This window comes from Bison bison, unplaced genomic scaffold (genome assembly GCF_000754665.1).
Source record: "Bison bison bison isolate TAMUID 2011002044 unplaced genomic scaffold, Bison_UMD1.0 scf7180017863251, whole genome shotgun sequence".
NCBI classification, from domain to species: Eukaryota; Metazoa; Chordata; class Mammalia; order Artiodactyla; family Bovidae; genus Bison; species Bison bison.
Genome location: NW_011493823.1, coordinates 42,052 through 65,110, shown reverse-complemented (window position 1 = coordinate 65,110; position 23,059 = coordinate 42,052). Strand labels below are relative to the sequence as shown.

General features: G+C 38.4%; 1 protein-coding gene and 1 pseudogene across 1 annotated transcript; one reads left to right on the top strand and one right to left on the bottom strand.

Moving 5' to 3' along the window:
- Positions 1–6,721: 6,721 nt before the first annotated feature.
- On the top strand, positions 6,722–8,649 carry LOC104983706 (olfactory receptor 56A4-like). Its single transcript, XM_010833221.1, has 2 exons — positions 6,722–6,970; positions 7,954–8,649. The coding sequence occupies exons 1-2, from the start codon at positions 6,722–6,724 to the stop codon at positions 8,647–8,649; spliced, it is 945 nt and encodes a 314-aa protein (XP_010831523.1).
- Positions 8,650–14,867: 6,218 nt separating this feature from the next.
- LOC104983704 lies at positions 14,868–15,808 on the bottom strand (annotated as a pseudogene).
- Between the last annotated feature and the right edge of the window lie 7,251 nt (positions 15,809–23,059).

Sequence of the window (23,059 nt, the reverse complement as noted above, 5' to 3'; positions counted from 1 at the left end):
TTGGCAAAACTCTATTTGCCTTTGCCCTGCTTCATTCCGTATTCCACGGCCAAATTTGCCTGTTACTCCAGGTGTTTCTTGACTTCCTACTTTTGCATTCCAGTCCGCTATAATGAAAAAGACATCTTTTTTGGGTGTTAGCTCTAAAAGGTCTTGTAAGTCTTCATAGAACCATTCAACTTCAGCTTCTTCAGCGTTACTGGTTGGGGCATAGACTTGGATTACTGTGATATTGAATGGTTTGCCTGGAAACCAACAGAGATCATTCTGTCGTTTTTGAGATTGCATCCAAGTACTGCATTTCGAACTCTTTTGTTGACCATGATGGCTACTCCATTTCTTCTGAGAGATTCCTGCCCGCAGTAGTAGATATAATGGTCAACTGAGTTAAATTCACCCATTCCAGTCCATTTTAGTTAGCTGTTTCCTAGAATGTCGATGTTCACTCTTGCCATCTCCTGTTTGACCCCTTCCAATTTGCCTTGATTCATGGACCTAACATTCCAGGTTCCTATGCAACATTGCTCTTTACAGCATCAGACCTTGCTTCTATCACCAGTCAAACCCACAACTGGGTATTGTTTTTGTTTTGGCTCCATCCCTTCATTCTTTCTGGAGTTATTTCTCCACTGATCTACAGTAGCATCTTGGGCACCTACTGACCTGGGGAGTTCCTCTTTCAGTATCTTATCATTTTGCCTTTTCATACTGTTCATGGGGTTCTCAAGGCAAGAATAATGAAGTGGTTTGCCATTCCCTTCTCCAGTGGACCACAGTCTGTCAGACCTCTCCACCATGACCCACCCGTCTTGGGTGGCCCCACAGGGCATGGCTTAGTTTCATTGAATTAGACAAGGCTGTGGTCCTAGTGTGATTAGACCTGCTTATCTTAAATATACAGTTAAATTGACTTTCTCATTCTACTTTCAGCCTTGTTGTGTCAATTCTTATATCCTGTCCTGGTGCTACCTTGTCTTCCCATAGAATTCAGACTTACAAATTAGTGGATTAACTGAACAAAGATAAGTGGATTTTACTCTTTGCAATTCCTTCCATGATCACCCTAAAAATAGTGGAGACTCAGATTTTGGTCAGTATTCCTAGGATTAATTCGCTCCTTTTTGTGACCATACCCCTTTTGGGGCACTCCAGTATTCTTGCCTGGAGAATCCCATGGACAAGCGAGCCTGGTGGGCTGCTTTCCATAGGGTCGCACAGAGTTGGACATGACTGAAGTGACTTAGCATGCATGAATGCATTGGAGAAGGAAATGGCAACCTACTCCAGTATTCTTGCCTGGAGAATCCCAGGGACAGGGGAGCCTGGTCGGCTGCCATCTATGAGGTCGCACAGAGTCAGACATGACTGAAGTGACTTAGCAGCAGCAGCAGTATATGTTATTTTACGAATCATTTGAGGGTATCCTCTAGTATAGCTGGTCTATGATGAAGTTGTGTGCTCAGTGATGTCCAACTCATTGCAACTCTGTGGACTATAGCCTGCAAGGCTTCTCTGTCCATGAAAATTTATAGGCAAGAATACTGGAGTGGGTTGCCATTTCCTACTCCCAGGGATACTTCCCACCCAGGGATCAAACCCACATTTGCTGTGTCTCCTGCATTGGCAGGGGTGTTCTTTTACCACTGAGCCTCCTGGGAAGTCCATGATGAAGTTAGTCATTCTTTAAACAATTATTAAATAATTTACTTCCATGGTATTGTCTTTCATCAAAACAATAGCTTTCAACTGCTCTCTCTTCTCTGTTTCACAATTCCCAAAACTAATTCTAACCCAAGTACAAAGCTTCTCAAGTGCTCTCCTATATGACCACTATTCCAGTAGCTCCCAGCTCATTATTTTCAGAATATGTCCTTCTATGTGTGCTTACAGATTTACTACACATCCCTACAATTATTCACCTTACTATTGCTGTTTCATTTTTGGGGTGAAATTTTGTGAAACTAGAGAATAGAAAGTTTCTATTTATCCATATATTTGTTTTCACTTAAGTGACATATATTTTCCTGTGTAAAGATATTTCTAGTTTCAAGAGGGAGGGGATATATGTATACCTATGGCTGATTCATGTTGAGGTTTGACAGAAAACAATAAAATTCTGTAAAGAAATTATCCTTAAATTAAAACATAAATAAATTAAAAAAGATATTTATAAAATTTAATAACTAAAAATTAATGGTTTCCCTCATGGCTCAGATGGTAAACAATCTGCTTTCAATGCAGAAGACCTGGGTTAGGTCTCTGGGAAGATTCCCTGGAAGAGGGCATGGCTACCCACTCCAGTATTCTTGCTTGGAGAATTACATGGACAGAGGAGCCTGGCAGTCCATGGGGTTGCCAAGAGTTGGACATGACTGAGCCACTAATACTTTCACTCAATAGTAAAATAAATCATCATAAAGTACTCATTAAAAAATAGTTTTTATAGAATGCAGCTAATGTGTAAGAGGAAGTCATTTCTTATCTAATGACATTTGTTTTTTTTAAAGGATCTCTTAAATACATCTTCCAAGTCTCTGAGTGATACTTCTTTCCATCACCAATAATATCTCAGTTTATATAACTCTCAGACATCTCAAGAGAAAATGTAAGCTGGTCACTGATTTCTCATTTCATCTGAGTTTAAATGCAAAATTCTCTCTTTTTATACTGAAAGTGTATGTGTATTTGCAGGGAGGCAGGAACCCAAGGGAGCAGTATTCTTAAACCAACTCTTCATGTTTCCAGCTGCACAACAGTGACTGTTATAGACACAGCATCTTCATCTGGGCAAAGCCAGAGTAGGAGGCCAAGTGGAGGCATCACACATTGTCTGAAAGCAGCTGGGTTATTAAACTGTTACTATTATTTGGCACAGACTTTCTCTGTAAGAATTTTTGGAAACAGTACATTGGAAAGCCAAGCATAAGTGATACTTGCAGTTTGGTCCTCAACTGTACTTACTGTTTACTTCAGAGAATGTTATTATAGCTGCAGCTGTTAGTATGTGAAGACCCTGAAGATCACTGATATCAGAAGAGCATGAGCATATTAAAGTGTGGGTCAACTGAGCTCATGGAAGTTTGGACTGGGAGTCTGACTAGAGAGTAGTCCCTGACTTATTACAGGCATATTGTAAGTGTCTGAATTTGTGCCAACTGCCATGAAGAAAAAAGATAGGTATCAATTAGGTCTAACTGGTCCATTGTATCATTCAAAGTTTGTGTTTCCTTGCTAATTTTCTGTCCTTAGGGATAAATCTATCTAAAGAAACAAAATGCCTATATATAAAAAACTATAAAACACTATGAAAGAAATCAAAGATGACACAAATAGATGGAGAAATATACCATGTTAATGGATGGGAAGAATCAATATAGTGAAAATGAGTATACTACCCAAAGCAATCCATAGATTCAATGCAATCCCTATCAAGCTACCAACAGTATTTTTCACAGAACTAGAACAAATAATTTCACAATTTGTGTGGAAACACGAAAACCCTTCAACAACCAAAGCAATCTTGAGAAAGAAGAATGGAACTGGAGGAATCAACCTACCTGACTTCAGGCTATACTACAAAGCTACAGTCATCAAGACCATATGGTACTGGCACAAAGACAGAAGTATAGATCAATGGAACAAAATAGAAATCTCAGAGATAAATATGTACACCTATGGACACCTTATCTTTGATAAAGGAGGCAAGAATATACAATGGAGAAAAGACAATATCATTAACAAGTGGTGCTGGGAAAACTGGTCAACCACCTGTAAAAGAATGAAACTAAAACACTTTCTAGCAACAAATACAAAAATAAACTCAAAATGAATTAAAGATCTACGTGTAAGACCAGAAACTATAAAACTCCTAGAGGAAAACATAGGCAAAACACTCTCTGACTTAAATCACAGCAGGATTTTCTATGACCCACCTCCCAGAGTAGTGGAAATAAAAGCAAAAATAAACAAATGGGACCTAATTAAACTTAAAAAGTTTTGCACAATGAAGGAAACTATAAGCAAGGTGAAAAGACAGCCTTCAGAATGGGAGAAAATAATAGCAAATGAAGCAACTGACAAAGAATTAATCTCAAAAATATACAAGCAGCTCAATACCAGAAAAATAAACGACCCATTTAAAAAACGGACCAAATAACTAAACAGACATTTCTCCAAAGAAGACATACAAATGACTAACAAACACATGAAAAGTTACTCAACATTACTCATTATCAGAGAAATGAAAATCAAAACCACAATGAGGTAACATCTGAAGCCAGTCAGAATGATGCTATCAAAATTCTACAAACAATAAATTCTGGACAGGGTGTGGAGAAAAGGAAACCCTCTTACACTGTTGGTGGGAATGAAAACTAGTACAGCCACTATGGAGAACAGTGTGGAGATTCCTAAAAAGACTGGAAATAGAACTGCCATATGACCCATCAATCCCACTGCTGAGCATACACATCGAGGAAACCAGAATTGAAAGAGACACATGTATGCCAATGTTCATTGCAGAACTGTTTACAAAAGCTAAGACATGGAAACAACCTAGATGTCCATTGGCAGAAGAATGGATAAGCAAGTGTGGTACATGTACACAATGGAATATTACTCAGCTATTAAAAAGAACTCGTTTGAATCAGTTCTAATGAGGTGGATGAAACTGGAGCCGATTATACAGAGTGAAGTAAGTCAGAAAGAAAAACACCAGTTCAGTATATTAATGCACATATATGGAATTTTGAAAGATGGTAATGATGATCCTATATGCAAGACAGCAAAAGGGACACAGATATAAAGAACAGACTTTTGGACTCTGTGGGAGAAGGCAAGGGTGGGATGATTTGAGAGAATAGAATTGAAACATGTATATTGCCATATGTGAAATATATCACCAGTCCAAGTTTGATGCATGAAACAGGGCACTCAAATCTGGTGCACTGGCACAACCCTGAGGGATGGGATGGGGAGGCAGGTAGGAGGGGGGTTCAGGATGGGGGACACATGTACACCCATGGCTGATTCATCTCAGTATATGGCAAAATCCACCAAAATATTGTAAAGTAATTAGCCTCCAATTAAAATAAATAAATTAATTAAAAAATAAATTGTCCCTGATCCTAATGACCTTAATGAGTCACCAGGAGAGGTGGCTAAGAACTGTAGGTCTAGGAAGAGAGATAAAACCATGAAAAAAAAACTAGAGAATTCCCAGAGAGTCCATGGGAGGAAGATAATTTTCAAATCGGGAGACTAGAGATTGGCCAGAATTGTACTTAAATGTCTAAAGATAATGGGAGAAACAATCAGTTTGATGTCTAAAGCTGAGCAGAGCTTCCCTGCAGATGGACCTACAAAGTTGGCAACTCTGCAGACTATCCTCTGTGTGTCAGGCAACCTGTGCATCAACAAACTCTCCAGGTGATTCTGATGCACACTAGTATTGAGGAACCGCTGGTCTAGATAAAAGTCCTGATGTTATGCCCATAGTACAGGGTCAAGAAAAAGAAACATCTCCAAACCTTGATAGGGAGATTTTGTGTGTGTGTGCTCCGAAATTCATCTATTGCTTCAGGAGAGAGCAAGCCCAACCTGGCAACTACTTTACCAGCAGGATCCTGGATGGTTAAGAGGATACTCAAAAGGAATTGACCCTTCTGTCTGTGAGCTTTTATTCTGGGGCATGTTTAAGTATTCCTCAGTTCTTCCCTTGTCTTAGAACCTCATTTCTTTAATTTTTCTTCTTTTTTCAGGAAATGATAAACAATTTGTTTGTTTGTTTTAAGCGGTTACTTACCAAAGACTCATGCAAATAAGACACTGTACAGCTGTCTTTTGTATTTATTGTTCTCGTTTTCCTCTCAGCACTAAAATATTTACCCATTTTGTTTTGTTCAGATTTTTAATGAGTGTTAAGCAACAGTGCCAGTGGTTAATGTTAGAGCAAGATGTGGAGATAGTATTAATGAGTTAAATGAATGCAAGGTGTTATGATGCTTTCAGCAATCTATCAGTCTCCTATCTGAATAGTACTTATTGAGTGCTTATTGTGTTACCAGATATATTGTATTTTTCTTTGTGCTATAATAAAGAGATAAGATTCCACTGCTGGAAGATGGAACACAGAGTTTTTGGAAGACAAATAGGAAATGTGAAGGAATAAGAGAAAGTTTTATTAACAGTTCAATAGTAGCATGCTCAGGATGTTTAAGGGTCACAGAGAACAAGGAGATGTGGAAGAAGCATTTAATTATATATGTATGTAAAAAGAGTAACAAGAAAAAACATATTTTTTCTTAAATTTCTAAGAGGTGTAACTCATGGCACAGATAGAATGGGGCAAACAGAAGCTATTTATTTAAGGTCAAGAGAGTTAATTCTAGGAGAAGGATATGATACATGCTAAAACACAGAGGTGAGACAAAACAAAGCATGCTCTATAAGGGGCTGTGTCTATGTGTGTGGAGTTGGAGCATACTCATGTGAAGGGAGTTATTCTTGCTTCATAAAGTTATGAATGCTAAGGAAAATGTTTTAACAAGAGTGATTTTATCCAATTTAAATTTTTGACAGATTTTATGTCAATAGAATTATGGAGAAACTTGATGGCCTAGAATGAAAGCAGATAAATCAGTCAGGGGATTACTAATGTAACAATCAAACTCTGAATTCATATCTCTTTTCTTTCAGTCAGTTTCAGGCTTACCTGCCAGCCATGGTGTCATCTCTCAACCACACAGGGACCCAGGTGACTGAATTCCTGATGATCTGCTTTCCAGGAATGCAGGATACCCAGCACTGGCTGTCTCTAGTCCTGGCTCCTCTCCTGGTTTTGGCCCTTGGGGCCAACTTTCTGTTATTACTTGCCATCTGGCAGGAGGCATCTCTGCACAAGCCCATGTACTACCTGCTTGCCATCCTTTCTGTGCTGGATGTCATCCTCTGCCTCACAGTCATCCCTAAGGTCAGACCCTCCCTGGATTTACTCCCGGGTATTCAATCATCTTTCTCTAACACTACCTTGCTTTCCAGATGTAAATACTCCTGTAAAATTTTCAATCAGTTGCCAACAGTATCATACTAGGTCTATTACAGCTTCCAGATATGTCTTCTCTCATTCTCAATGCCTATGATTTTTAAGGTTTCACATTTTTTTTTCAAACTGAGAAGCCCTCTCTCAATGTCTGAGTCAGTGATATTCCAAGTTTTGACTTTATCTTTACTTCTAAGGAGATTCTCCTTGACTCTGAATCACCCCACCCTTATATTCAAGGGCTCAAGACTTTTCTTTCTAAAACATAACTAGGGACTTCCCTGGCAGTCCAGTGCTTAAGACTTCACCTCCCAGTGCAGGTGGTATGGGTTCGATACCTGTTGGGGGAGCTAACATCCCACGTGCCTTAAGGCCAAGAAACCAAAACATAAAACAGAAGCAATATTGTAACAATACTTATTGTTCAATAAAGCTTTTAAAACTGATCAACAGTAAAAAAAAACAACTTAAAAAATGTAAATAGATGTATATTTATATCATATACCGAGGTAGGAGGCATAACTGGAAGATGTTTCTTATCTATTAGGAGAGGTTGGAGGGTGTCCAAATATAAGTATTGGGCTTATTGGACTTGATGTCCTTGTGATACATTTAGATGAGCAGATGTGTTCATATGAAGTTTGGGTAAGAACTCTAGAGATCAAGAGAAGACGGACTAGAAATAAATTTTTTTAAACAAAAAGGTGTGATCTATAGTTGAAAAGTGTATAAATCGGGCTCTGGAAGTTGGAATGCACATAGAAGGTATTTGAAATTAGGACACTGTCCCTGTTAGGATTATGAGACTGTGGTTTGGGGATATGAGTGGTTGAAGCCATCAAAGGATTATCCAAGGGTTAGGTACCCTAGGGTGGGAGTGAATGCACTGCTTTTGAAAATAATAATTCTGGCAGGTCCTGTTCATCTTCTGGTTTGACATGAAACCCATCAGCTTTATGGGCTGCTTCCTGCAGATGTTCATCATGAATACATTCCTTCCCATGGAATCCTCCACCTTTCTGGTCATGGCTTATGACCGCTACGTGGCCATCTGCCACCCACTGCGCTATCCATCCATCATCACGGAACAGTTTGTCATCAATGCGGCCATCTTCATCATCTTCCGCAATTTGCTGGCTATGTTGCCTACACCAATTCTGGCTGCGAGACTCAATTACTGTGCCAGCAATGTAGTGGAAAACTGTATCTGTGCCAACATTTCTGTAGCAAAGCTCTCCTGTGGAGATATTCACGTAAATAAGCTCTACCAATTTGTGAGTGTTTGGTGCCTACTGGGTTCTGATCTGGTCCTTATCTTGCTATCCTACTGCTTCATCTTGAGTGCTGTTATGCATTTGCAGTCAGGAGATGCATCCACCAAGGCCTTGAGTACTTGTGGTTCCCATCTCATTCTTATACTTTTCTTCTATACATTGCTGCTAGTCTTCATCTTCACAAATAAGGCAGGGAAAAAAGTGTCCCCAGAGGTACCCATTCTTCTCAATGTCTTGCACCATCTCATCCCACCAGCACTGAACCCCATTGTTTATGGAGTACGAACCCAGGAAATCAAGCAAGGGATTATCAAGCTATTCAAGTACCAGTGCTGAGAGATGTGAGTCAAAGATCAAGGATTATGGAAATTTGAGTGTGTCAGTGATGGTTTCAACTGAATACCACAAGGAACACCATGTAACATCTGTGCTTCTACCCTTATCTTTTATTTAAACCTTCCTCAACCACTATCACAATATTTACTCTCAGTAACCCTGTCCTGAAACCCTCATTGAATATATGTTTTGGTATCCATTATTTTCTTCATTCTGACCCCTTGCCATTGTGATGTCTCAATTACTCATTCATTAAATAAGTATTTAGTGCCTTTACATACTACTCAGTCTTTACATTCCAAATGCCTTCACATGTAATTACCAGAGCAGGGATGGAACTATGCTTCAAATAGAACATGAGGAGTATGGGTAGGACTGGAAAAACCAATGAGGACTTTACTTCAATAATCCAGGTAGGAAATGATAATGATTTGAACTAAGGTGGTGAGTGAAAATTGAAGTTATGGGTCACAAGATTTGCTGAGAGTTCTTATGGAGGTTATAAAAGATTGAGAGGAGCAAAGGGTGGCACCAAAGTTTTTTTTGCAAGAATAATGGGAAAAGTAGAATTGTCATCAGTGGCAGAGCTTTTTTTTTTTTACATATGCTATCAGAAGTTTGGCTTTAAACATTGAACTATATTTCCATACAAATTCCTCCAAATGACTCTACTTTTGAAAAGATCTCCAGTATTCTGACAGGCCTACAATGATAGTCACCTTCTCATAGCCAATCTTCCTTTGTTTGTTTGGAACCAGAGGTTCTGCTATTTGCCATCAGATCTTCCCTGTTACCTCTGCCTTATCCTCCCTGTGACTGTATCCCTCCCTGCTGCTGCTGCTGCTGCTAAGTCGCTTCAGTCGTGTCAGATTCTGTGCGACCCCATAGACGGAAGCCCACCAGGCTCCCCCATCCCTGGGATTCTCCAGGCAAGAACACTGGAGTGGGTTGCCATTTCCTTCTCCAGTGCATGAAAGTGAAAAGTGAAAGGGAAGTCGCTCAGTCGTGTCTGACTCTTCACGACCCCATGGACTACAGCCTACCAGGCTCCTCCATCCATGGGATTTTCCAGGCAAGAGTACTGAAGTGGGGTGCCATTGCCTTCTCCGGTATCCTTCCGTAGGACTTCCACTACTTCTTAGACTTCTGCTTTTTCTTTGCTTAGTACTCTGTACTAATTGCTCCAACTGACTGGAACAGTATTCTCCTTATGTTCAAATGATGAACTTTTCAACGTTCATAATCTCAATTAAAAAACCACCTATACAGGGAGTACTTCCTTAATAATTACATCCAAAGTAGCATACTTCTCTTGGAACATGCTAACACGTTGTATTACCTTTTTTCTTTATAGCACTTATCATTTTCTGAATTTATTTATTTCTTTAATTTCCCTGTAAATATATTTAGATTTAAGTCTCTTTTGCTCATGACCCTATCCTCAAATCCTAGATCCTGATATATCTGACAATATTTCATGTGTTGAATAAATAGATAAAGGAACAATTGGTCTCAAAATTTGGTGTGTATGGTCACTGTCATGTCCTGGAAACATTCTGAAACATATACTTAGATCAATCTCCAGTGTCAGTTGGCATGTCCTCTAAGACAGGGGTCCCCAACCTCCAGGATCCAATGGCTGATCATCTGAGGTGGAGCTGATATAAATATAATACAAGTAAAGTGCAAAATAAATATAATGTACCTAAATCATTCTGAAACCATCTCCCATCCCTTAGTCCATGGAAAAATTGTCTTCCACAAAACTAGTTCCTGGTGCCAAAAAGGTTAGGGACTGATGCTCTAAGATATCCATTTGATACATATATCAGTATAGGGGAAGACTTTTAAATTATTAGTAATGTTAAAATTGCCAATATAGCCTTCATTTTAACATTATCTGGATATTTGTTCTAAGGTTCAAAGGACCTCATTTCCTATTTGTGTTTTTTTCCAAACATTAGATTATAAAACATTCTATTTCTCTTACAAGTTCTTTAAAAAAGTTTTTCAAAAACTAAAATCAGCCAATTTCAGATACCCATGTATAAGATTATGAAAATCTGATGAAGCAAGATTTAAACAAGATAAAAATGCATGTTTCCTTTATGAGAATTGCCTTTAAACATAATCAACTATTGCTTGCTGTTGCTAAGTTCCTTCAGTTGTGTCCAACTCTGTGCGACCCCATAGACGGAAGCCCAGGAGGCTCCCTGGTCCCTGGGATTCTCCAGGCAAGAACACTGGACTGGGTTGCCATTTCCTTCTCCATTGCTTATCCTAATGTTGCTGCTGCTAAGTCACTTCAGTCGTGTCCGACTCTGTGTGACGGCATAGACAGCAGCCCACCAGGCTAGGCTATCTTATTCACCAATAAAAACTAATTAGGAATAACTATTTCCTGGATCTATTTACAGCTTATCTTCAGCCTCAGGGCTGTCACTGCAGGATTTGGGCATGTCTGATATACATAATGCTAATACAAAAGACTTCCTCCATTTTAGTCTTTTCACTCTATTTTCTAATATTCTATCTTCTCTCATTATTTTAGCACAAAGAAGCCTGATTCCCTGGCTTCCTTTTCTATTTGTGGTAAAGTAAAAACAAATGACAGAAACATCATTTATTATTATGGGCATTTTTTGAGAGTAAACTTTTCTTTGTCTAATTAGCTAACTTTTCCTATCCACTTTCCTGAGTTTCACATCAGTGATTGGAAAAAGAATCTTAATTCATATTATGTATTTTGAATGGGATATAGCCATTCTTACTCTGTTGTGTTTTTCACATAGAAAGTGGGCATACATTTCTTAAGCTATACAGAATTTCTTTCCCCACATTAAAATAATCTGTAAGTAGGCAAAATAAAGCAGAGTTTTAAATAAAACAAAAAAAATTTAAAACTCTGTTTTGGTAGATATAGCCTGTGGTAAATTCTTCAGTTCTGTGAATCCATTTCATCTAAGTTTCAGTCTGCAATTTTATTGGAAAGTCTGTGTTTACTTTAAGTTGATGTGAGTCATAAAATCTCATAAATTTTTAGACCATCAGTGGGAAGATGTTGGGAAAAAATCAGTTAGACTTTGCAAGCATTATTTATTTCATAATAGCTGTTAATTGAATTTGCTTTAGAAGTAGATCCCCTTTTTCTTTTGAGAACTCTTCTCATTGATAGTTAAAAACATGTTGAATTGAAACCTTCTTCTGAAATAGTAAAGTTTGTAAGAGTGAGACTTTAGTTAGTCATACTCGTTTATATAATAGTGTATTGTAAAAATGGAATTTGAACCTAATAGCACCTGAAATTTTTGTTTATTATTGTTTGTTATGCTCAGTCATGTCCAGCTCTTTGTGACCCTATGGACTGTAGCCCACTAGGCTCCTTTGTCTATGGAATTTTCCAGGCAAAAATACTATAGTGAGTTGCCATTTCCTTCTCCAGGGAATCTTCCCAAAACAGGGATTGAACCCATTTCTCTTGTGCCTCCTGCATTGGCAGGCCAGTTCTTTACTACTGAGCTACCTGGGAAGCCCAACTTAGGCTGATACAAACACATTTTCATTTTCAAATAGTTACTAATAGAAGTTCAAAAGTCATGAAACCAAAGAAAAAATTCAAGATTCATTTCTTTGCATCACTGGATGGAGGAGTCAAGAAATTGACAAAGTATGGAAAACTATACCTTAAATTGATCAGCAATTCATCTAATATTTTACCTCAAGCTAAATGGTCCAGACTTTGGGAACAGTACTGATAGTGGAATTTAAGCATTTTTATTTTGGGATCAGAAAGCAGAAACCCATAATTTTGGATTGAGTAGGACTTTCCCTGAATCAAATTGATATTTTCCTGTGTTGGTAATCTTGGGAACATGTCACTCCTAAAGAAAAGATAAAGATTTACATAGTATGACTTGGGCTTTCAGAGGAAAACGCTCTTTGTTTCTTAGGGTCTCCTGGCTTTTAGACCAAGAAGTAAACATACATGGAGTCCTTCCAATAGAGAAAGCCATAAGCTTCTCTGAGCAGATGAATGTAGGCTGGGACCTGTAAATGATGTGAATATATAAATGATCTTGGGTTTTGGCCTGATCATTTGACCTTATGATTTGAACAAAATCATACGTGGTGGTATTTGGAAGTTACCCTTGATACGATGTTTTAATTTCCCATTTCCTTTCAACTGTCCTGAGGGTGTGTATGAAGGTCCATGCCAGTAGCTTGAAGGGGAAAAAGTGAAGAAAAGAGACTGGATAAGATGAGTGATGCCTGTCTTAAAGCAGGGCATGGTTTCATAGACTAGAACTAGAAATGTATTTTGAAATAACCAGTTCACTGTCTTTATGTAACAGATGAGGACACTGAAACTCAGTGAGGCTGCTGATTGGTTTCCAATCACACACGTTATTTGTGGTTGTGCTACTGACCTGGGTTCCTACACTCTAATCAATGGAAATTGATAAGAGGTAAGACAAGAAATTTATGCAAAACAAAACTTTACTGGAACTCGTGCTGCAGCATGAGGGAGTGAAAAGGAGTAACAGGTTTCCTTGCTCAGCTCCCTGATAGGGGCAAACTAGTCCCTTAAACGAAGTGAGAATAGAGGTAAGTCCAGGGGTCAGGCCAGAGTGTTGGTTTGGGTGATCTGCTCACCCCCTTGATGGTGCTGTTTGCAAGGATCACGCCCAGTGCCTTGCTTTTGCTCCTGACACCTGAGAAATATTAGTTGTGCTTTCTTTTGTATCTTACTGTTCATGGTGGTCCCAACTGTGTCTGCATTTCTAGTCCCTTATAGTTTCTTTGTATTCTGTTGCTCAAGAAGATATTTGTCCAGGTGCATGTGGAAGCACTCCAGGAAAGGGACCATGTCTTAGCCTATCTCATTGTGTAAGGTCTAGAATGCAGAACTGCTAAGACAGGCACAGGCTCTTTCTTCAAGTAGCTTACTGTACTTATTTGCATCTCCTTTCTACTTCCTTCTATGTAAAAGACAACATTCCTTCAACATTATAGGATCCAGATTGCTTTAATTCCATTTGAACAGCACATGAGTTCCTCGATGACTGCAAATTTGTCCTGTGCATCTTTGTATCCTTGGGCTGTAACAAAGTTACTGTACTATAGCAGTTAATTAGAAAATATTTCTTCAGTTAATAATGAGCCTAGTATATTTTAGTGTCATTACTGGAACAACTTATGATATGGTGATATATTAGTATCCTAAAACAGAGCCTAACTATGTATGTACCCTAAATACATACCACAAACTGAGTCATTGTGAATTTCAAAGGTGAAGCTTGAAGTGCAGACAATGGGGTGAAGACATTGAGGAAGAAGAGTTATGTGATACCCCTTCTCCTAAACCTAGTAAGTTCCATTTCCTCAAATGTGAGCAATTCTTGCAAGAGATCTTTCCTTTCAAGGGTTGGATCTGATAATAAGACACAAGTTTTCTTGATAAAGAGTAGGTGGAGAAGAAATTTATTGGCCAATCTAGAGGTAAGTGAGAGAGATTTATTTATGGAGTCCAGCTACTTTTCATCATTCAGGACTGACATTTAAAATAATGTGAACTTTTCACAATTGCATTATGCAGCTGAGCTAATAATAACAAAAATAGTAATAATAATATGCTACATGCAAGGATATTTATGTCCACAATTACATATTAAAAATTACATGTACATGAAGCAGGGTACCCAAAGCCAGTGCTCTGTGACAACCTAGAGGAGTAGGGTGGGGAGGGAGGAGGGAGGGGTTTTCAGGGTGGAGGGGACACATGTATACCTACGGCTGATACATATTGATGTATGGCAAAAACTATCACAATATTGTAGTTATCCTCCAATTAAAATAAATACATTAAAAAATAAATAATAAAAGATTACATGTACTGAAATAGTAAGTTCAATATTAACTGGGATTTATTTCTCCAGTATAGAATTCATCCTCCAGAGTTCTCACATTTTAGATAAAACAATAGCAAAGATTTGAAAAAAAAAATTAAAAAGTCCCAGAAATGCCAGACTTTTGGGGGGAAGCACTGAAGTTTGAAAAAGTGAATAAAGTCAAGAAAATTGTTTCAGAATTAAATTTATTCTCTGCTTGAACTTATGTCTGTGAGCTATGGATTTCAACCAAATTTCCCATCAACTAATTTATTAGTTGATTTATTAACTGATTCCTATTTTAGGAATGCAGAGATCCAGTTGTCCTAATTACCATCCTTTCTTCAGTAACGTCTGGATTCCTTGCTTGATCTCTTGGGTTTGCACCCCATAGACAATGGGGTTGAGGGCTGCAGGGATGACATGATGGAGGACATTGAGCAACACTGGCAATCAGGGGATGCTTTCTTCTTTGCCACATGGGTGAGGACAAAGACCAGGAGAATGGTGCTGAAGAAGAGGATCAGGATAAAGTGGGAGCCACATGTGCTTAAGGTCTTTACAACAGATCCTTCTGCCTTGAGTCTCAGAACAGCCCTTAGTATGAGGGTGTAGGAGAGGAAGATGAGGATGAGGTCAGATCCCAGCAGAGTCCAGTCTCCAGCAAATTGGAGGAGATGATTGATAGTGACGTCATCACAGGAGAGTCTGGAGACAGACATATTGGCACAGATGCAGTTCTCAATGACATTTCTCCCATAATAATGGAGTCAAGCAGAGAGGATGGAAACAGACATAGTTAGAAGTGCATTTCTGGCTAAGATAAAAATGGCCACCTTGGCTATAAATTGCTCAGTGATGATGGATGGGTATCTCAGTGGATGGCAGATGGCCACATAGTGGTTGTAGGCCATAACCATGAATGTGCAGGACTCCATGGTAAGAAAGCAATTCATGATATACATCTGAACAAAACTGGCAACAAAGCTGATGGACCTGAGGTCAAACCAGAATATGGCCGGGACCTTGGGGATGATGGTGAGGCACAGCGCCATGTCCAGCAGGGAGAGGAGGCTGAGCAGGTAGTACATGGGCTCATTCAGAGAGGCCTCCAGCCGGATGGTGATCAGGAGGGTGGCATTGGCCCCCATGGCCAGAAGAAAAAGGATGCTGAGGGGCATGGACAGCCAGAGCTGCCAGTTGGGAGACTTGACAAAACAATTAAGGAGGAAGTGTGAAACCCTAGTGGAGCCATTTCTGTGAGATGTCATCTTGTGGATTTTGTTTCTACAGACTTCCTTTTATGATCTAAAAAGTTACGATTGTACTAACAATGGGAGAAAAGTTCAGGGGCAGACTTAAGGTTTCTAGCAGATTATTTTGCTTTAAATGAAAAATTTTCATGTTGCACACAGAAAATAAATTCATTTCAATCTTCTGCAATTTTTGTGTCTCCTCACTTACGAAATAGTTCTATTTTTTTCAATGAAAATATCTTATAAAGTAGAATGAGTTATGAACAGTTAGCTATAAGATGTTTTCTTGCAACTGAGGATTGTTACAGATCAGGTCCTCTGATTTTAGCAGTGTGGAGGTCTTTAGTGATTCCTCTCTGAATCTCTGCCCAATTGACCAGATAATCTCTCCTAAATTCATACCATACACCATCCAGTGTTGCCACTCCTTTCTTCTAATTTAGCTTTTTTTTTTTTTTTTAAGCTCTTTATAGAGAGGGAACAAAAAGATTAAGTATTATCCTTGTTCTCAGGTGAAAATTCCCTTGAGATTGTCAGTTATAAGACAAAATGATAAGATAATAACAGAGTAATGTGCAGAATATTTTGAGAGTAGATGAGGACTAAACTTACATGAAAGTAAAGTGTTCCCAGGACTACTCTCCTGCTGAATTTTAAAGGCAAGTTCAAAGGAAGCTGCAAAAAATGAGCTGCTTGTTGCAGTGAGGAATGCCTACAAAATGTCTGATATTAGCATTTCTGGAGTCTTTAAAGTCAAGTTGTATATAGTCCCTCTATCTGTCTACAAAGATATTCTGCTCCAGTGTCATCCTATGGGTATAAATGGTTTCATCAATATATCAGCTTCACTGTTTTACATCTGTTTAACTAGCTGGTAAAATGCAAATATTGTTTGTGGTGAATCAAGTGGACTTTGAATACTTACTAGACATTGTGCTAAAATACATTAGGAGCTTGCATGTGTGTGTGTGTGTGTGTGCTCAGAAGTGTCCGACTCTTTGTGATCCGGTGAATTGTAGTCTGCCATGCTCCTCTGTCCATGAAATTCTCCAGACAAGAATACTGGAGAGGGTTGCCATTTCCTCCTCCAGGGGACCCTGTGTCTCCCGAGTCTCTTGTATTGGCACGTGGGATTCTCTACCACTGAGCCAAACTGGAAAGCCCAGGATCAAACCCTTCTCTCTATATTAGGAGCATTTCTCAATTATTAAAATGACCCAGGAGGTATGTCTTATGTAACTTTACAAATGAGGGGGAAGGAGAGGCAGAAAGGTTGAGAAAATACCAAGACCACACAGGAAAACTTTTTTTCTTTTTTCTTTTTCTAACTTAATTTATTTTAATTGGAGGCTAATTACTTTACAGTATTGTATTGGTTTTGCCATATATCAACATGAATCCGCTGCGGTGTACACGTGTTCCCCATCCTGAACCCCCGTCCCACCTCCCTCCCCGTACCATCCCTCTGGGTCATCCCAGTGCACCAGCCCCAAGCATCCTGTATCCTGCATTGAACCTGGACTGGCGATTCATTTTTTTATATCATATTATACATGTTTCAGTGCCATCTAGATGCAAATTTCCACTTGATTTTCAACCCAGTTCTTAGCTGTACTACATCTAATTAGTTAAAGAACATTGGTTGGACAGTCAGGATTCCTATTATAATGAGCTCTATAATGCTGCCGCTGCTGCTGCGACTAAGTTGCTTCAGTCATGTCCGACTCTGTGTGACCCCATCGACTGCAGCCCACCAGGCTCTGCCGCCCCTGGGATTCTCCAGGCAGGAACACTGGAGTGGGTTGCCATTTCTTCTCCAATGCATGAAAGTGAAAAGTGAAAGTGAAGTCGCTCAGTCGTGTCCGACTCTTCGCGATCCCATGGACTGCAGCCCATCAGTTTCCTCCCTCCATGAGATTTTCCAGGCAAGAGTACTGGAGTGGGTTGCCATTGCCTTCTCCGCCTATAATGCTATGATAATGTATTTGGTTCCTCAACGTCGTCAAAAGAGAGCAACTATTCCTCTAGGAATACAATTTTTGAAAGTTGAATACAGTAGTAATTAATTTTGGAATGAGAGCTCAGTAGATAGGAATGGATTTTTAATAGGAGTATGAACCCAAAGCTGAAAAGATTTTTCAATCAAAAATACCTAATTTGATGTAACTGTTAAAAACACATATTAGTTTCCACCTATGCATGTCCTTGATCCCACACTTCCAATCCTGTTCACTTTGTTTTTTGTTAGGCTTCAACCTTCCTACCAATTGGCCCTGGGAAATTTCTGGGTTAGCAAAGATACTGGACTTTATCCTCCTCTTCCCCAACTCTTCTCTTCATTCCTTTTTATGTTCTGATTTAACATCAAGGGAGGTCTGTCTTAGTAGGGTCTGCCAGGAACTGTCCCTCTCTCTGGGGCAAAAGTAATTTCAAGATCCATTGGGAGTTTACATTAAATCTCAGTTCTTTTTCAGTTTTTAAGAATAGCAATGCTTACACGGTCTTGGTAAATTTAAAAGTGGTTTTAAAATGGTCTCATCTGTGCCTCTGAGACAGTACACAAAGCAAGAGTTGCATTTATACCAGTTAATTTGTCACAACACATGCAAATTTCCACGTCAAATTCTGACACACTTTCCTTCAAACAGGACTTGTCATTTTGTACTGAATTTTGTGTTTTAGCTCTTCCTTTGCTTTTTATTCTTAGCACAATCCCAAATCTCACCGTAGTTAAACCGCATTAAATACTCGTGCCTGATTTCTGGAGGATCCAGTCACATGAAAACATCTCAGACACAGGGAACAAGGACCCATAAGGAAACCTATAAGAAATGCAGTATTTTAAAAATTCCTGGATAGTTTTGGAAAGATTATTTCTAGCACTACAATAGAATTTCTAGAGAGCAGAAATGAGGAATTGCCCATTTATTTTCTATTCTTTCTTTTAAAAGATTTATTGCCTTTTTTCCCCTCTCATTCTTTCTCTTCTTTCCCTTCAACCAATACTTTATTCAATAAGCACTGAGTATCTATCTACTCAACTATAGGACTAAAGTACTTGGATTACTTAAATATGCATATACATTTTCCCTTTCTTCTTCAATTTTTCCTCTGCATTCAGAGATAGCCTATGGCAAGAATAGGATTGAGACCCCAGAGCTAATAATTTCTTGTCTCCATCAGGGTCAGGCTGAGGAAGCCAGCTGAAGCTGGAGACCAATGCAGGAAACTAACTCAAGTGTAGATTCCAGGATGGAACTATGTCACAGCACACTGGAAGCACAGACTTTGAAATTTGCAAGGGATGAAAAGGATTGCCCAACTCCATATTATTTGGATAAATGTGAAATACTACCATCAGTCTGTCTTTTAAACTTATGGGCTGGATCTAGAGACAGAAAAGAAGTTACTAGATTTTCTAGGATTAGCATTTTAGCTTTTATAAATTCTTTTTTACCACTCAACCCTCAAGCAGCAGGATCTTAGTTCCCTCATTTTAGTTCCCTGATTAGGGATTGAAACTATACCCTTGCAGGAAAAGCATGGAGTCTTAACCACTGTATCACCAGGGAAGTCCCTAGAAATTCTTTGGATTGAACTGAGGTATGTTATTCTCCCTCTACTCTTTCTCATACACACCCTTGTTTCCTGGTCTGTCACTATATAGAGTATCTTTCTCCCCTCTGATTAATCAAGTATTTATGCACAGATTCTCTCTTGTCAGGTTTCTAGATTTCCAGACTTCAGACTGAACACAGCTGAATTGTTCTACTAGGTCCTATTTGTTAGCTATTCCAAGACATTAGTTAATTTAGAGACTTTAATACCCCACTCACACCTATGAATAGGTCAACTAAAAAGAAAATTAACAAGGAAACACAAACTTTAAATGATACAATAGACCAGTTAGACCTAATTGATATCTATAGGACATTTCATCCCAAAACAATGAATTTCACCTTTTTCTCAAGCGCACACGGAACCTTCTCCAGGATAGATCACATCCTGGGCCATAAATCTAGCCTTGGTAAATTAAAAAAAATTGAAATCATTCCAAGCATCTTTTCTGACCACAATGCAGTAAGATTAGATCTCAATTACAGCAGAAAAACTATTAAAAATTCCAACATATGGAGGCTGAACAACACGCTGCTGAATAACCAACAAATCACAGAAAAAATCAAAAAAGAAATCAAAATATGCATAGAAATGAATGAAAATGAAAACACAACAACCCCAAACCTATGGGACACTGTAAAAGCAATGCTAAGGGGAAAGTTCATAGCAATACAGGCACACCTCAAGAAACAAGAAAAAACTCAAATAAATAACCTAACTCTACACCTAAAGCAACTAGAAAAGGAAGAAATGAAGAACCCCAGGGTTAGTAGAAGGAAAGAAATCTTAAAAATTAAGGCAGAAATAAATGCAAAAGAAACAAAGGAGACCATAGCAAAAATCAACAAAGCCAAAAGTTGGTTCTTTGAAAGGATAAATAAAATCGACAAACCATTAGCCAGACTCATCAAGAAACAAAGGGAGAAAAATCAAATCAATAAAATTAGAAATGAAAATGGAGAGATCACAACAGACAACACAGAAATACAAAGGATCATAAAAGACCACTATCAGCAATTATATGCCAATAAAATGGACAACGTGGAAGAAATGGACAAATTCTTAGAAAAGTACAGCTTTCCAAAACTGGACCAGGAAGAAATAGAAAATCTTAACAGACCCATCACAAGCACGGAAATTGAAACTGTAATCAGAAATCTTCCAGCAAATAAAAGCCCAGGTCCAGACGGCTTCACAGCTGAATTCTACCAAAAATTTAGAGAAGAGCTGACACCTATCCTACTCAAACTCTTCCAGAAAATTGCAGAGGAAGGTAAACTTCCAAACTCATTCTGTGAAGCCGCCATCACCCTAATACCAAAACCTGACAAAGATGCCACAAAAAAGAAAACTACAGGCCAATATCACTGATGAACATAGATGCAAAAATCCTTAACAAAATTCTAGCAATCAGAATCCAACAACACATTAAAAAGATCATACACCATGACCAAGAGGGCTTTATCCCAGGGATGCAAGGATTCTTCAATATCCGCAAATCAATCAATGTAATACACCACATTAACAAATTGAAAAATAAAAACCATATGATTATCTTAATAGATGCAGAGAAAGCCTTTGATAAAATTCAACATCCATTTATGATTAAAAAAAAAAAAAACTCTCCAGAAAGCAGGAATAGAAGGAACATACCTCAACATAATAAAAGCTATAGATGACAAACCCACAGCAAACATTATCCTCAATGGTGAAAAATTGAAAGCATTTCCTCTAAAGTCAGGAACAAGACAAGGGTGCCCACTTTCACCATTACTGTTCAACATAATTTTGGAAGTTTTGGCCACAGCAATCAGAGCAGAAAAAGAAATAAAAGGAATCCAAATTGGAAAAGAAGAAGTAAAACTCTCACTGTTTGCAGACGACATGATCCTCTACGTAGAAAACCCTAAAGACTCCACCAGAAAATTACTAGAACTAATCAATGAATATAGTAAAGTTGCAGGATATAAAATCAACACACAGAAATCCCTTGCATTCCTATACACTAATAATGAGAAAATAGAAAGAGAAATTAAGGAAACAATTCCATTCACCATTGCAACGGAAAGAATAAAATACTTAGGAATATATCTATGTAAAGAAACTAAAGACCTATATATAGAAAACTATAAAACACTGGTGAAAGAAATCAAAGAGGACACAAATAGATAGGGAAATACACCATGTTCATGGATTGAAAGAATCAATATAGTGAAAATGAGTATACTACCCAAAGCAATTTATAGATTCAATGCAATCCCTATCAAGCTACCAACGGTATTCTTCACAGAGCTAGAACAAATAATTCCACAATTTGTATGGAAATACAAAAAAAACTCGAATAGCCAAAGCTATCTTGAGAAAGAAGAATGGAACTGGAGGAATCAACCTACCTGACTTCAGGCTCTACTACAAAGCTACAGTCATCAAGACAGTATGGTACTGGCACAAAGACAGAAATATAGATCAATGGAACAAAAGAGAAAGCCCAGAGATAAATCCACGCACATATGGACACCTTATCTTTGACAAAGGAAGCAAGAATATACAATGGATTAAAGACAATCTCTTTAACAAGTGGTGCTGGAAAAACTGGTCAACCACTTGTAAAAGAATGAAACTAGAACACTTTCTAACACCATACACAAAAATAAACTCAAAATGGATTAAAGATCTAAACCTAAGACCAGAAACTATAAAACTCCTAGAGGAGAACATAGGCAAAACACTCTCCGACATACATCACAGCAGGATCCTCTATGACCCACCACCCAGAATATTGGAAATAAAAGCAAAAATAAACAAATGGGACCTAATTAAACTTAAAAGCTTCTGCACAACAAAGGAAACTATAAGCAAGGTGAAAAGACAGCCTTCAGAATGGGAGAAAATAATAGCAAATGAAGCAACTGACAAACAACTAATCTCAAAAATATACAAGCAACTCCTACAGCTCAAGTCCAGAAAAATAAATGACCCAATGAAAAAATGGGCCAAAGAACTAAATAGACATTTCTCCAAAGAAGACATACAGATGGCTAACAACACATGAAAAGATGCTTAACATCACTCATTATCAGAGAAATGCAAATCAAAACCACTATGAGGTACCATTTCACGCCAGTCAGAATGGCTGCGATCCAAAAATCTACAAGCAATAAATGCTGGAGAGGGTGTGGAGAAAAGGGAACCCTCTTACACTGCTGGTGGGAATGCAAACTAGTACAGCCACTATGGAGAACAGTGTGGAGATTCCTTAAAAAACTGGAAATAGAACTGCCTTATGACCCAGCAATCCCACTGCTGGGCATACACACTGAAGAAACCAGAAGGGAAAGAGACACGTGTACCCCAGTGTTCATCGCAGCACTGTTTATAATAGTCAGGACATGGAAGCAACCTAGATGTCCATCAGCAGATGAATGGATAAGAAAGCTGTGGTACATATACATAATGGAGTATTACTCAGACATTAAAAGGAATACATATGAATCAGTTCTAATGAGGTGGATGAAACTGGAGCCTATTATACAGAGTGAAGTAAGCCAGAAAGAAAAACACCAATACAGTATACTAACGCATATATGTGGAATTTAGAAAGATGGTAACAATAACGCTGTGTACAAGACAGACAAAAGAGACACTGAT

Bases quoted from the DNA above. Each gene is read 5' to 3' on its own strand.
- LOC104983706 (XM_010833221.1), top strand. From the start codon at position 6,722: ATGGTGTCATCTCTCAACCACACAGGGACCCAGGTGACTGAATTCCTG. The intron at 6,971-7,953 runs GTCAGACCCTCC...TAATTCTGGCAG, and splicing joins GCCTCACAGTCATCCCTAAG to GTCCTGTTCATCTTCTGGTT.